This window comes from Zootoca vivipara, chromosome 9 (assembly GCF_963506605.1).
Source record: "Zootoca vivipara chromosome 9, rZooViv1.1, whole genome shotgun sequence".
NCBI classification, from domain to species: Eukaryota; Metazoa; Chordata; class Lepidosauria; order Squamata; family Lacertidae; genus Zootoca; species Zootoca vivipara.
The window spans coordinates 5,317,539-5,332,847 of record NC_083284.1 but is presented as its reverse complement, the minus strand read 5'-3'; the positions used below and the strand labels follow the sequence as shown (position 1 = coordinate 5,332,847).

At 49.9% G+C, this 15,309-nt stretch overlaps 1 protein-coding gene across 1 annotated transcript; it reads right to left on the bottom strand.

Annotated features, from left to right (window-relative positions):
• Window positions 1-650: 650 nt before the first annotated feature.
• Window positions 651-5,955, bottom strand: LOC132592671 (uncharacterized protein K02A2.6-like). Its single transcript, XM_060279116.1, has 2 exons — window positions 1,655-5,955; window positions 651-809 (listed from the first exon to the last, which is right to left on the bottom strand). Exons 1-2 carry the CDS (start codon window positions 5,489-5,491, stop codon window positions 651-653), a joined length of 3,996 nt encoding a protein of 1,331 aa, XP_060135099.1. The 5' UTR covers window positions 5,492-5,955.
• Window positions 5,956-15,309: the final 9,354 nt, after the last annotated feature.

Genomic DNA, 15,309 nt, shown 5'->3' with positions numbered 1-15,309 from the left:
ATGGACTGCAAGAAGATCAAACCTATCCATTCTGAAGGAAATCAGCCCTGAGTGCTCACTGGAAGGACAGATCGTGAAGCTGAGGCTCCAATACTTTGGCCACCTCATGAGAAGAGAAGACTCCCTGGAAAAGACCCTGATGCTGGGAAAGATGGAGGGCACAAGGAGAAGGGGACGACAGAGGACGAGATGGTTGGACAGTGTTCTCGAAGCTACGAACATGAGTTTGACCAAACTGCGGGAGGCAGTGGAAGACAGGAGTGCCTGGCGTGCTCTGGCCCATGGGGTCACGAAGAGTCGGACACGACTAAACGACTAAACAACAACAAGGAAATGTGGGACATTCCGGGATCGATTCAGAAACCGGAATGTCTTCTGTAAATCTGGGACTGTCCCTGGAAAGTAGAGTCACTTGGAGGGTATGGCAGTGCCCCTTGCTTTATCCCCATACTGTAATAGGAAAAACGCTTCTGATTAGTTTTGGTGTGTCCGACTGATATTAACCAGGTGTCCCAATTTTCCAGGGGCAGTCCTATCATTACAAAAACTATTCCAGCTTCTGATTTGATCCTGGAATGCCCCTATTTTCCTTGCCGCCACCACTGAGCTGGGGGAGGAGGATGAGCGGTGCTTGTCTCAAGCAAAGACAGCTACAGCAACACCAGCGAGAGAGCGTCCCATTGCCTCTCCATGGCTTCTCCATGGCTGTGATTGCAAACCTCTTCCTTTGGGCAGCTCGAAGTGGTTGCTGGACAGCGGATGAGGAGGAGAAGAGGCTGTGCCACCTCGTCCCAGCCTTGGGTGATGCACTGGGGGGGGGAGAGAGATACAAAAATTGGGGTGTCAAGGAGGCTCAGTGAGTGAGCAATGTCTGTTTTCATCTGAGGAATGTTGGAGGGTATGTAACTTTTCTGGCACAAAACCAGTAAAAATATTGGGGCGGGCGGAATCCTACAATCACAGAATCTTGAGCAGGTGTTCCAATAAGAGCTGCCCCCCCCCCAAGAGAAGGGGAGCAAGACAAGAAAGGAGATTGAAATGTACTCGGAGTCGAGAGTGAATTTCATGCTCTTTATTCAGCTCATAGTCATCAAGGAGAAGAGGAGAAGAAGAATGGCTCTTTTCCCAAAACCATCTGCTTATATACATTATTTACACAATGGGCCTTGCGTGATTGGCTGCTTCAGGGCTACACCTGTGGGCCAATTATATTGTGGATTGACTTCTGCCTGCAGCCTGATTGGCTGCTCCTACAGGCCAATCAGGTAGCAGATTCACTTCTGCCAGCCGCCTGATTGGCTGCTCCAGCAGGCCAATCAGGTTGCGGATTCACTTCCACCTGGAGTTGGATTGGGTAGCTCCCGCTGTTTCTGAATCCTATTGTTCTAGGATTCAGCTCAGTACATAACACCCCTCCCCTCTAAGTTCCAGTCCTGCCCGGGAAGTTGCATTCGTAGTCCCCAAGGTCTGCTGGCCGCCTCCGTGTGCGTTGTGGCCTGGGGTGTTCCTTGGTCAGGGGTTCTGGTTCTGGCTCGTGTTCCGAGGCTGCTGGCTGTGCCGGGGCTGTCTGGTCTGGCGCCACTGAACCACTAGGTTGTGGCTCTGGTTCCGGTGTCCTTCCAGCCTCGGGGCGCCCCTCTGTGCCTACTGCTTCTGCTTCCCCTGCCCACCCCTCTCGCTCTACAGGCCTCACTGCCCTGCTGTCCCCTTGGGACCCCTCTGTCCCGCTCTCCTCCCGGGTTCCTCCTGGGAATCGTCGCCGTAGCTGGTCGCAGTGGCGGCGCCAACATTGCCCCCCTTCCGTTAGTACCTCGTACGACACGGGACCGGTCACCTTGGTGACTGTGGCGGGTACCCATGCTGGGCCTGCCCCAAAATTCTTTGCGTACACTGCGTCCTGGGCCACAAATGTCCGGGGGTTCCTGCCTTTCCCCACCACTACCTCATCCTGAGCTCTGTCGGGGTGAAGTCGGTCCAGTCTAGTTGCAAGGCGCCGGCCCATTAGTAGTTCAGCTGGGCTCCGGCCCGTCGTTGTGCTTGGGGTGCTGTGCTGTGCTAGAAGAAATGCGGCAAGGCGGTATTCCCAGTCCCCTTGTGTCATGCGGCGGAGGCTGTCCTTGGTGGTCCGCACCATGCGCTCCGCTTGGCCATTGGTGGCAGGGTGGAATGGTGCTGAGCGGATGTGGCGGATGGCGTTCTGCGCTGTGAAGGTCTGGAACTCCTCTGACGTGAATGCGGTTCCATTGTCCGAGACGAGGGTGTCAGGGAGCCCGTGGGTTGCAAAAAGCTTACGTAGTACCCGGATGGCTGCCGCCGTAGAAGTGGACGGTACCAGTGCGACCTCCAGCCATTTGGTGTAGGAATCCACCACTATGAAGAATGTTTTTCCCTGGAAGGGGCCAGCGAAGTCCACGTGCAAGCGTGACCATGGATGTCGGGCGGACTCCCAGGGCTGGACTGGGGCCCTTGGGGGATCCGGGCGGGATTCTTGGCAGGTCTGGCAGTGTTGGACCCAGGCCTCTATCTCTCTGTCAATCCCCGGCCACCACACATAACTCCTGGCAAGGGCCTTCATCCTCACTACCCCTGGGTGTGTCTCGTGTAGGGCTGTGAGGACCCTTTTGCGGAGGGGCTGGGGAACAACAACCCTGCTTCCCCATAACAGGCACCCCTTGTGGGCCGACAGTTCATGTTTGCGGTTTGTGTAGCCAGCGAATTCTGGCCCGGGGCTGCTGCTGGGCCATCCTCGCCACACCCAGTCCAGGACCCGGGAGATGACCCTATCTTTTGTGGAATGGTGCGCAACTTCTTGTGCCTGAATGGGTCGGTCGGGAAGCAGCTCCAGGGTCATAACCTCTTGCGCAGGCGCTGGGTCGGGGCCTGTTTCTGGTAGTGGTAGCCTGCTGAGGGCGTCTGCGTGGCCCATCGCCTTCCCAGGGCGGTGGATTAGTGCATACTGGTAGCCGGCAAGGAAAATTGACCACCTGAGGACACGTGGAGACAACACTTGGGGGGTCTGCTTCTCGGGGGCAAACAGGCCAAGCAACGGCTTGTGGTCAGTCACTATGGTAAAGGGCCGCCCGTACAAGAAATCATGGAATTTTTTTACGCCCTTCACGATTGCCAGACCCTCCTTGTCAATCTGTGAGTAGTTTCGTTCGGCTGCAGCAAGCGTCTGGGAGAAGTATGCCACCGGCACCTCTCTTCCATCCGGGAGTTGGTGTCCCAGGACAGCGCCGATGCCATAGGGAGAGGCGTCGCATGCCAGCACCACTGGCAGCCTCTCGTCGAAGTGTGCCAAGACCGAGTTCGAGACGAGCAAGTCCTTGACTGCCTGGAATGCGGCCCTTTGTCGCTGGCCCCACACCCAAGGGGCCCTTTTATCTAGGAGTCTGTGTAGGGGCTCTGCTACCGCTGCCTTATGCGGAAGAAAGGCATGGTAAAAGTTCAATAGTCCCAAGAATGATTGAAGTTCGGGCTTGCTCTTGGGCGCTGGGGCCTCACAAATGGCCCGTACCTTGTCACCGGTTGGATGGACCCCTTCTGCGTCCACCTTAAATCCCAGAAAGTCCACCTGCGGCACTCCCAGTAAACACTTTTCCCGCTTCACCTTGAGGCCCGCCGTCTGGAAACGGTGCAGGACGGAGCGGAGGCGGTCCTCAAATTCCTCTGGTGTGGGCCCGGCGATCAGTACATCATCGAAGAAGGGGGTGACGCCAGGAATCCCTTTAAGGAGAGAGTCCATTAGATTCTGGAATATGCCTGGTGCCACGCTAACGCCAAATTGCAGCCGCTTTACTCTGAATGCCCCTCTGTGCGTCACAATCGTCTGAGCCTCTGCTGTGGCTTCGTCCACAGGCAACTGTTGATACGCTTGGGCCAAGTCCAGTTTGCCAAAGATTTTTGACCCAGCCAGGGTGGCGAGGACATGGCTGACCACTGGCACTGGGTATGCATGGGCCGTGAGAGCCTTGTTTATGGTGCATTTGTAGTCTGCACAGATGCAGACCGAACCGTTAGGCTTGACGGGTGTGACAATTGGAGTTTCCCAGGGGGCGTTGGGCACCGGCTCCAGCACTCCTTGCTCCACGAGTCGGTCCAATTCCTCGTCTATGCGGGGTTTCAGGGCGAACGGGACCCGGCGGGCCTTGTGCCTGATGGGTCGTACAGCGGGGTCTAGCTGTAGGGCAATGGGGGGTCCTGTATATCGTCCCAATGCCCCATCGAAAACCCCTGGAAACTCTTTGCATATGGCGTCCACGTCCACTTGTAAGCTAGTGCGGTTCACCCCGGTAACGGCTAGCCCCAGAGGTCCAAACCATGCCAGTCCCAGTAAGCTAACGTAGGGGCCCTTAACTACCAGCAAGTCCAATTGTTGCTTTCGCCCTCGATATTGCACCCTGAAGGTCCCCACCCCCATTGTAGGGACCTTACGTTTCTGGAAGTCCCGGAGGGTGAATGGGGCCGGCCTTAGTTTGGGACCCCCATTAGGGCACAGTTCCCTTAATGTTCGGGCCGAGATTATGGATAGAGTTGAACCCGTGTCCAGCTCCATGCGGCATGGGGCTCCCTCTATCTGTACCTCTATATAAATTTTCTCTGTGCTGGGATGGGGCAACTGGAATACCTGGTAGTCCGTGATCTCCGTCGAGTTGCCTTGGTGCATGGTGCCGTGTGACCTGGGGCTCCTGGGTCGGTCATCTGATGCTTGTCGACGGGTGAGTCGAGCCCGACACACCCGGGCGATGTGTCCCAATTTTCTGCACTGCCTGCACTCTGCGTTGCGGAAACGACAGGTCCTCCTCTCGTGGTTCTCCCCGCAGCTTGCACAGTTCCCTCCTTCTCGTCGAGGCTGCTGTGGTGTGTGTGCTGCTTGAGTGCGCCGCTGTACTCGGTGTACTTCCTCCCTGTCAGATTCGGATTCGTCGGTGAGGTCTTCGTGGTAGACCCTCGGTTGGGATGGCGGGGCCGGTCGTGCCTCTTGCGTTGACCTCTCGGCGGCTTCGGTTGCCAGGGCTTCCTCCAGAGCAATCTGGAACGTGAGGTCTTTTTTGGCGTAGAGGCGTCGTTGCAACATCTCGTCCCTCAGGCCACCGACGAGGCGGTCACGAAGCATGTTCTCCAACTCTGAGAAGTTGCATAGCCGGGCGGCTTGGCGGAGGGAGGTCACAAACCCAGTTATGGTTTCCCCCGGGGCTTGCCGCTTTGCGTAGAAGGCATTTCGGCAAGCTACCACCGAGGGCTGTGGTGAGAAGTGCTCCTTCAGCCGTTCCATTATTGTTTTGTAAGAGACGGTAGCGACATCTCTAGGTGCAAGGAGAGCCCGGGCGATTTCAAACGTCTCCTCTCCACAGACGCTGAAGAATGTCGCCCTCTTCATGGCATCGTTGGTGACTTCTTTCGCTTGCAGGAGGAAGTTGAAACGGGCGGCGTACCCTTCCCAGTCTCCTGATGCTGGTTTGAATGGCGAGAAGCTGCTGTCGGTTGCCATTCTGGGTTCCTTGGGTCCTGGAGCTGAAGCCTGGATGCACGGTGCGATGCAGCGGTGCAGCAGGTGGCGGTGCTGCGGTGCAGTGCGTGGTGGCGGTCAGCTCAGCAGGATCCCACCTTCGTCGCCAGTGAAATGTACTCGGAGTCGAGAGTGAATTTCATGCTCTTTATTCAGCTCATAGTCATCAAGGAGAAGAGGAGAAGAAGAATGGCTCTTTTCCCAAAACCATCTGCTTATATACATTATTTACACAATGGGCCTTGCGTGATTGGCTGCTTCAGGGCTACACCTGTGGGCCAATTATATTGTGGATTGACTTCTGCCTGCAGCCTGATTGGCTGCTCCTACAGGCCAATCAGGTAGCAGATTCACTTCTGCCAGCCGCCTGATTGGCTGCTCCAGCAGGCCAATCAGGTTGCGGATTCACTTCCACCTGGAGTTGGATTGGGTAGCTCCCGCTGTTTCTGAATCCTATTGTTCTAGGATTCAGCTCAGTACATAACAGAGATAGATGCTGATTACCGGTTCTTCCCGCTGCTTCCTGACCTAGTTCTCCTCCGACATGCAGTCGCAGAATCTAGGTTAAGTACACATCCTTGGGGAACGCCTGACCTCAAGCAGCGAAGGCTGCAAAGGACCTTGAGTGCTTGGGAGCTGAGCAATTTGGTTTCCCCCCATTGGAAAAACAAAACAAAAAGGAAATTGCTTCTTTACTTTGTTTAATAAAAATCTCAGTTGCGCCGGCAAATAAAACTGCAGGGACAAATATGGCTGTTGTTGACACAGTGGCTTGTGATCTAAATTCATCTACGCCAGCCTTATTTGGAGCCTTCCCAGCAGATGGTATCTTTTAGGTGTGTGTGCTTACAGCCCTGCAATATTTTATCGTGTCAGCCACAGGGCAAGTAAAAACACTGGCACTCCTAACTGCTGCTTAATTAGGACTGCATTTTTTTTTATCCAACATATAAGGTTGCCAACTGACTGCAAAAAAATCTCAACCTGGACTGCTCTTGTGCTTTTAAGCAGCCGCTTAATGTGTATGAGTGTAGAAGCAGGTGCTGGGCTTTGTTTTTTTTCCAAGAAATTGGAGCTGTCCTCTCATCCATCGATCCCTTAGTCAACACTGGAACAATAAGGCTCAGGAGAAGGGGGTCTGATTCCCCCTTCCTGATTAAAACTGCCCCCCAAACTTGCCCCTGAAGACCTTTGAGAAGTAAATGTTTTAGCTCTTCCAATGAAACGAATTTGGGATTAGCAGCTGCTTTCACTCTCCAGTTTTGTTTTGTTTTATTCTGCTGTTGATGCACTATGTTTTTATTTGTCATTATATTGTTTTACTTTTATTGTTTAATTCAACTGTTAGGTAGGCAGGTGGGTGGGATGATAGACAGGACAGAGGAGACTTTGAGGAGATATGCCAGCCAACTTCAGAAAATTGTAGAATCATGGGCTTGGCGGGGACCCAGCGAGGGCATCCAAACCTACAATTCTCTTCTCCCAACCCTATAATAACAAGCTTAAAGGTAAAGGTAAAGAGACCCCTGACCACTAGGTCCAGTTGTGACCGACTCTGGGGTTGCGGTGCTCATCTCGCATTATTGGCCGAGGGAGCCGGCGTACAGCTTCCATGTCATGTGGCCAGCATGACAAAAGCCGCTTCTGGCAAACCAGAGCAGCACATGGAAACGCTGTTTACCTTCTCGCTGTAGCGGTTCCTATTTATCTACTTGCATTTATGACGTGCTTTCGAACTGCTAGGTTGGCAGGAGCTGGGACCGAGCAATGGGAGCTCACCCCGTCACAGGGATTCGAACTGCCGACCTTCTGATCAGCAAGCCCTAGGCTCAGTGGTTTAACCCACAGCGCCACCTGTATAATAACAAGCTTACCCTCTGCCAAAGACCTTAACCTTAACCTGTAGTTTGTATGCAGGTAGACCAATAAAATGCTAGCCATGGAGGTCAGAAAACTAGGGCTGTCCTTTGTATATACAGAGCATTGGAATCTACGTGGTTGGACTAACAAATGCACAGAGCTCTTGTCTGTATGTGTGTGGACATATTTGTCAAAGAGGAAGCAATTGCAGCCATTTTCATCATTAGACCCAAAAAAAAAAAAATCCTGAGGAGAAAAATGACTCAACCTCAGTCAGGAAGAAAGAAGGCAAAAAAAGAAATGTTCTTGTCTTGCCAAGTCTCACCCGAAAACTGATCGCTTTGTTTATTCCTGAGATTGGGGCGAGAGCTCGACTCTCTCGGAGCTCCAGGCAGAAGCTGCTTTAGCCATCTGAATGTTTTCTGCAAACAGCTTTTGCAGTGATTCCTGGAAGTCCTGAGCTGGGCGGGAGGGGAGTGGGTCGGTGGCTGTTGCCATCTGGAAGGGAGAGGAGGAAAAGCCAGTGTGGCATAGTGGTTAGAGCGCTGGGCCAGGAGCTGGGAGAGCAGGGTTCAAATCCCACCTTAGATCACCAAGTCACTAGGGGCCGATCGATCTTGCACAGAAACTTGCTACATTATTTCACATCGTTCTGACACATACTGGTATAAGGCTTGCTTCAAGCATGGCAACATTCATCCATGCAGGAAGATTTTTGAAAATGCCATCCAAGACCACACTAATAATAATAATAATAATAATAATAATAATAATAATAATATTTATGCCCCGCCCATCTGGCTGGGCTTCCCCAGCCACTCTGGGCGGCTTCCAACAAAATGTTAAAATACAGTAATCCATCAAACATTAAAAGCTTCCCTAAACAGGGCTGCCTTCAGATGTCTTTTAAAAGTCTGGTAGTTGTTTTTCTCTTTGACATCTGGTGGGAGGGCGTTCCACAGGGTGGGTGCCACTACCGAGAAGGCCCTCTGCCTGGTTCCCTATAACTTGGCTTCTTGCAACGATGGAACCACCTGAAGGCCCTTGGCGCTGGACCTCAGTGTCTGGGCAGAACGATGGGGGTGGAGACACTCCTTCGGGTATACCTAGAGATCCACCTAACTGCAAATCCCTCTGATCCGTTGACTGCCTTGGCAGCTATGGCCAATGAAATGGCTCTTTTGCAATGAACTTTTCATGGGATTGTAGCTCATTTGAGAGAGAGAATGAAATAATATTTGATGGTGTTTCCTGCTTGGCAGGGGGTTGGATTGGATGGCCCTTGTGGTCTCTTCCAACTCTATGATTCTATGATGAAATCTTTCAGAGTGCATATTTAAGGAACTGTTTGTTTCAGCGCTCACTCTCACACAAACACACAAGTTATATTTAAATACCAGCCCTTTATCTCGTCTCCATTTTTAAGCAGCTAATTTTGTCTTTGTTATCAATGACAAGATAATTCCTTCAGCTGGGCTATTCAGCGAATCCCAGATAACAGTCGCTTCCTTTTTTTTAATCAGGCTACCATCAGACTTTTGGAGCCAATCCTTCCTTGGAGTGTCCCAGATGGGATGATTGCTATTTGTTCCAAGGTGGAGGATGGTCCTTGTTATTTAAATAATGTATTCAGCATGCATTGTTTTGCAAGAGACAACACTTTTTAAAAAATAATAAATGGGCCCAGAAATCTCTGTTTTCCTGTGCAAAGCAGAGCAGTTAGAAATAGAACAGCAGACAAAAGGATATCTTTCCTTCCAGCAGAGGTTTAGCCAGGAAATGAGCAAAGATAACGTATTAAACTGTTGTTCAGCAGAAATAAGAAATATTGTGCCTATGGGGAGAAATAATATATCATTTGTCACTCACATGGGATCCGCTGGGGGAATTCATGGGAAAGGTCTAGGAGAGAGGAGAATTATAAACAGGCCTTTTCGGACCAGCTGGACAAGGCAGGAAATGTGGAAAATTGATACACAGATCTTGGAAACATGGAAGGATCAGATGTAAAAGAAAGGGGGTTGCAAATGCTTAGTTATTTGTGAATTCTGATAATTGGTGTGATTCGGGCAGAGCTATGGGCAAAAACACCTACATCTCTCTGAATTTTGCAGCTCCATGGCGATAGGTGACAGTATGCAGTTGTTAGAGTGGGAGTCCAGGGTTCAAATCCCCACTGGTGACCATGAAGCTCAATGGGCATCCTTGGGCCTGGCGCGGCGGATAGTGCTGTGGTCTATACCACTGAGCTTCTTGGGCTGGCCGATCAGAAGGTCGGTGGTTCAAATCCCCGCGACGGGTGAGCTCCCGTTGTTTTGTCCCAGCTCCTGCCAGCCTAGCAGTTCAAAAGCACACCAGCGCAAGTAGATACATAGGTACCGCTGCAGCGGGAAGGTAAACGGCGTTTCCGTGCGCTCTGGTGTTCCAATGTGCCAGAAGCGGTTTAGTCATGCCGGCCACATGACCCAGAAATCTGTCTGTGGACAAACGCCGGCTCCCTTGGCCTGAAAGCAAGATGAGCAGCACAACCCCATAGTCGCCTTTGACTGAAGTTAACCGTCCGGGGGGGGGGTCCTTTACCTACCTTTACCTACCTTGGGCCAATCCCTGCCTCCCAGCCTAACCTACCTCACAGGGTTGTTGTGGGGTTGAATGAGGTAGGGGGGTGAACGATGCATGCCACCTTGAGCTCCTTGGAAGGAAACAAGCCTTGCGCTGACAACCTTGTGTTTCTGCCGCATGCAAAATCCTTTTCTTTCCCCTCTAAGCCTTACTGGAGTATGTTGGTTGTGCATTTGACTACAGTGGTACCTTGGTTTAAGAACAGCCCTGTTTATGAACTATTTGGTTTACAAACTCCGCAAAACCGGAAATAGTGTCCTCGGTTTGCAGACTTTACCTCGGTCTAAGAATGGAATCCGAACAGTGGAAGGGCACTGGTGGCGAGAGGCCTCATTAGGGAAAGCACGCCTCGGTTTAAGAACGGTTTTGGTTTAAGAACGGACTTCCGGAACGGATTAAGTTCGTAAACCGAAGTACCACTGTATATCTTGTTGGCTGCTACGAAGTGTGATTGTTGGCACCTATCCTTTTGTATCCAGGTGGCGCTGTGGTTAAACCACTGAGCCTAGGGCTTGCTGATCAGAAGGTCGGCGGTTCGAATCCCTGCGACGGGGTGAGCTCCCGTTGCTTGGTCCCAGCTCCTGCCCACCTAGCAGTTCGAAAGCACGTCAAAATGCAAGTAGATAAATAGGGAAGGTGTTTCCATGTGCTGCTCTGGTTTGCCAGAAGCGGCTTTGTCATGCTGGCCACATACGCTGGCTCCCTCGGCCAATAATGCGAGATGAGCACCACAACCCCAGAGTCGGTCACGACTGGACCTAATGGTCAGGGGTCCCTTTACCTTTAATATTTCTGTTGGAAGCTGCCCCGAGTGGCTTGGGAAACTATTAGATTGTCCAATTAAGTTCGTAAACTGAAGTACCACAGTATATCTTGTTGGCTGCTACGAAGTGTGATTGTTGGCACCTATCCTTTTGTACACTGCGCTGAGATTTTTGGGTGCCCAGGGGCCTATAAACATTGCATTATTATTATTATTATTATTATTATTATTATTATTATTATTATTATTACATTTTTAAAACAAAGCCTAATCATAATGAACAATCAATTGTGCAGGAGGCGCCTCAACCGAGTGCAGAAGCTGAGCTTAATCCGATGTCAATTACTCTTCCGGCACAAGGAGGCAGCAAATGCCCAAGAACAAGGCAGAGCTGCTGGAGATGACAACTCACACAACCTTTCTTTCCCCACTGCCGAGAATGTCCCCGGTCAAAAAAGCAGAAAGTATCTGCACTGCCTGAGAGGCCTCTCTTGGGTCTAGGCAGGAGGTGAAGGGAAGGCCAGCCAGCTGCTTTTTCTGGCAGCGTGCTTTTTGGCCAAGGAGAAAAATGTGCCAAAATGTGAGCAATTTTTGGAGAACTTTTAGAAGTCAGGAGCTGGACAGGGAGCCGGTGGGAAGAGAGTCATCTTAGTGGTCAAGCAGGAGTGTGTGTGTGTGAGAGAGAGGGGGGGGGGTATGCCTCCTTTTCCGTTTCCACAAGTAGCAGGAGAGAGTAAAAATAAAAATTTATTATTATTCTGAATTAAGTGTAAGATGTATTTTAATTCATTGATGTCTGTTTTTATGCATGTTGTGTTGTTTTTATGATGTTAGCTGCTCTGAGCCTGGCCTTGGCCGGGGAGGGCGGGATACAATTTATAAAAAATAATAAAATTATGTATTATTATTGAAAATAGGGTTTAATGAGAAACTACTTAATTTGCCCTGTTTGAGCTAATACACCAACCAAAACACAGCTATCGTTCAAAATTTGCCCCTCTCCGAATTTTACAATGCAGTTCTCAAGCCCATTACTGTATGTACAAATAATTTTAATTCTTTCATAAATAATTTCATTATTTATACCCCAATCCATCCTGCTCGGTCTCCTCATTCGCTTTGACCGTTTTACTACATATATAAAAACATAGCAAAACCTCAGACATTTAAAACTTCCCGATACAGGGCTGCCTGCAGATGTCTTCTAAAAGTTATGCAGTTCTTTACGGTATCTCCTTCACATCTGAAGGGAGGCTGTTCCACAGAGAGGGCGTCACTGCCGAGAAGGCCCTGAAAAGTTAATGTTTTAGGAGAAAGTGAAAAATGGACATACAAAATGTGCTAGGTTGGGAGAGGTTGCTTACAAAAATGTGTACATGGGTCAAAACTGCAAACAAATATGTGTATGTTATGAGAAATTTGCAATAAGATGCTGATGAACTGTGGAGGATGAAATGTAGGGTGGAAATGTGGAGATTTGGCTTAACTATGGTCTCTGTGTGAAGAAGTCCTTTTCTTTTGTTTGTCTCCGACTCTTCCGGCACAAAAGCACTCTGTCACAACAAATCCACGTTTTAGAAAGAATTAAACTTTTTGTGATTTGGAAAGCGAGAGAGAAATGCACGGAAAGGTGTGGAAGGATTGCCGGAGAGATAGATAAGCACCACGCAAGGAAATGAGGATGGGTTCAGGGCAAACGCTTACTGCTGTTTAACGGCTGCATAAACAAATCAGAACAAATGCTCAGTAAAGAGGGGATATAATCTATCCTGCCCATGAGCTCTGTGCAAACAAATGAGGTTGAATGCTCAATAAACAGGTTGCTTGGGGCAGCCCTAGGAGAATTGACCAGTACCTAGAATTAGAGGTGAAAATTAGATCTTAGGTCTATTCAGTTTATATATTGCTTCCCACTACAAAAAGGTAAAAGGTAAAGGGGCCCCTGACCATTAGGTCCAGTCGTGACCGACTCTGGGGTTGTGGCGCTCATCTCGCGTTATTGGCCGAGGGAGCCGGCGTATAGCTTCCAGGTCATGTGGGCAGCATGACTAAGCCGCTTCTGGCGAACCAGAGCAGCGCACGGAAACGCCGTTTACCTTCCCGCCAGAGCAGTGAAGTACCTATTTATCTACTTGCACTTTGATGTGCTTTCGAACTGCTAGGTTGGCAGGAGCAGGGACTGAACAACGGGAGCTCACCCCATCGTGGGGATTCGAACCACCGACCTTCTGATCGGCAAGCCCTAGGCTCTGTGGTTTAACCCACAGTGCCACCTGCAGCCCTTACAAAAAGGTACCTGAAAGCTATTTTATAACCAGAGCAGAAACTGTTGTTCTTGTTGGGAAAATGCCCTGGGGGTTCCTGCAAGCCCTCGAAACTCTGAGCGTCCTCCGGTATGTGCAGCTCTGGGAAAGGCTTCTCCCTTCTCTTCCAGTGCGCTTCTAGCGACATATACCAGTTGGTATATGCACACTAATCTTCTGGCATAACACAGTAAGAAGAGTGAGACATCGCAGAGCCAATCTACTATTTATTTACACACTATGTACAGACAAAAGCATAATGGCGCCTGTTCCTTCCAGCTCCGAGAGAACAAAACAGAAAGAAATAAAAGCAAAAGTACAGCCTAATAGTATCCGCAGTGGAAGAGATAAGACTGTCTTCCTTTCCCAGACTCGTCCCAGACAGGCATGTGATTTATAACAATCCCATCAGCAGCATCGGAGGAGTGAAATCGCTAACATCCTAACAGTTCTGTCTCGAGAGACAACGGAGGAAGGTGCCTTTGCGGGTGATGTTAAACAGTTGAAAGGTTGCAGGCAGCGCCTGCTGTGGCTGTAGAGGCTGATATAGGAGAGACATGTCTTGTTGCAGCCAGGGCAGATGAAGGCGTCTGGTTGTGCTGCTGCAGATTCACCGTGGCATTCCTTATCTCTGTGCTCCTCGCAGTGGTCAGTCATCCTCTGGTCATTGCTGTGGAAACAAGACCTGTCTGTCTGGTGGCCCTGCGATAATCAATAATACAATAATAAATCATAGGACCATCAATTTGTAGATTTGGAAGGGACCGAGAGGATCATCTAGACCAGGGGTGGCCAACTCCCAAGAGACTGCAATCTACTCACAGAGTTAAAAATTGGCAGTGATCTACCCCCTTGTTGGGGGTTCAGGTCAAAGTTGGTGAGCTTTTGTTAGGGAGGAGGAAAGCCCCGTTTATTAGGGGTTCAGGTATTCAGGTAAAAGTTGCTGTGCTTCTTTAGGAAGGAAAGCCCTTTTGGGGGGGTTCAGGTACAAGTTGTTGAGCTTTTAATAGGGGAGCAAAAGTTGTTGAGCTGCTTTGGGGGGAGCCAGTGATCTACCAGTGATCTACCACAGATGTCCAGTGATCTACCAGTAGATCACGATCTACCTGTTGGACTTGCCTGATCTAGACCAACCCTGTGCAATGCAGGAATATTTCACCCAACGTGGGGCTCCAAACCCTCAACCCTGGGATTAAGATTTTCATGCACTAGTAACTGAGCTAGGCTAAATAAGAGCAAAAATATAATAATAATAATAATAATAATAATAATAATAATAATAATAATAATTGTACGGCTGCCATTAAGTCCTTCCCTAATGGTGCTGCTGTGAGAGGCTAGGGCGATACAAATTAAGGTTGCGATCCTATGCTCACTTGCCTGGAAGGAAGCCCACTTGAACCCAAGGGAATGCACTTCCAAGTATGCAGGGGCAGCAGCAGGCTGCAAGCTTTCTTCCAGCAATTTCTTCCGACTCTCTGCATCAGCAGGTCCAGTACATATCAATGGCCCCGCTGCTAAAGTGGTGCTGAGCTGAATCATGGCTTGTTAGATTTTTAGACTCTTTTACAAAAGGATTTAGAGGAATCAATGGGCTCCTGCGCGGCATTGGAGAGATGGAGGTCAATAAACAGCGGCAGAGACAAAGTGCCGTCCTTCTTCTCCCCAGGAACAAACAGGTGCTGAAACCGTCACAGGCATCGAGTTGTAACGGGGGGAAAGCGAGGTTTTAAAAGGCTTGTCAGTCATCGCCAGCCAGCGTTATTGACTGAGGGAGCCACTGCTCGGGAAGGAGGTGCTGGTCTAGCAGAATGCAAGAGTGCCCAGTCATCGTCTGTCTTCAAACGTGCAACCTCTCAGCTTCCCATTTCCCACAAAAAGAAACTGCTCGTTTTAATACTTCTGGCCTCCGATGGCATCATTGCCAAGCCGCCTTGTTGAAAGAAGAGTAAAAGAAATTAAGGGCCGTGCTTGCCAGCCTCTGTCTCACCTGCTGTTTCCTTGCTAGGCAATATGGATGCTCCCCCGCTCCAATTCAAAATAACGAGAGTCAAATTTATATTTATGTGAATGGCATTTTAAATTGTTTTTTTAAAAAAACATATAGAATCATAGAATCATAGAGTTGGAAGAGACCACAAGGGCCATCCAGTCCAACCCCCTGCCAAGCAGGAAACACCATCAAAGCATTCTTGACATATGCCTGTCAAGCCTCTGCTTAAAGACCTCCAAAGAAGGAGACTCCACCACAC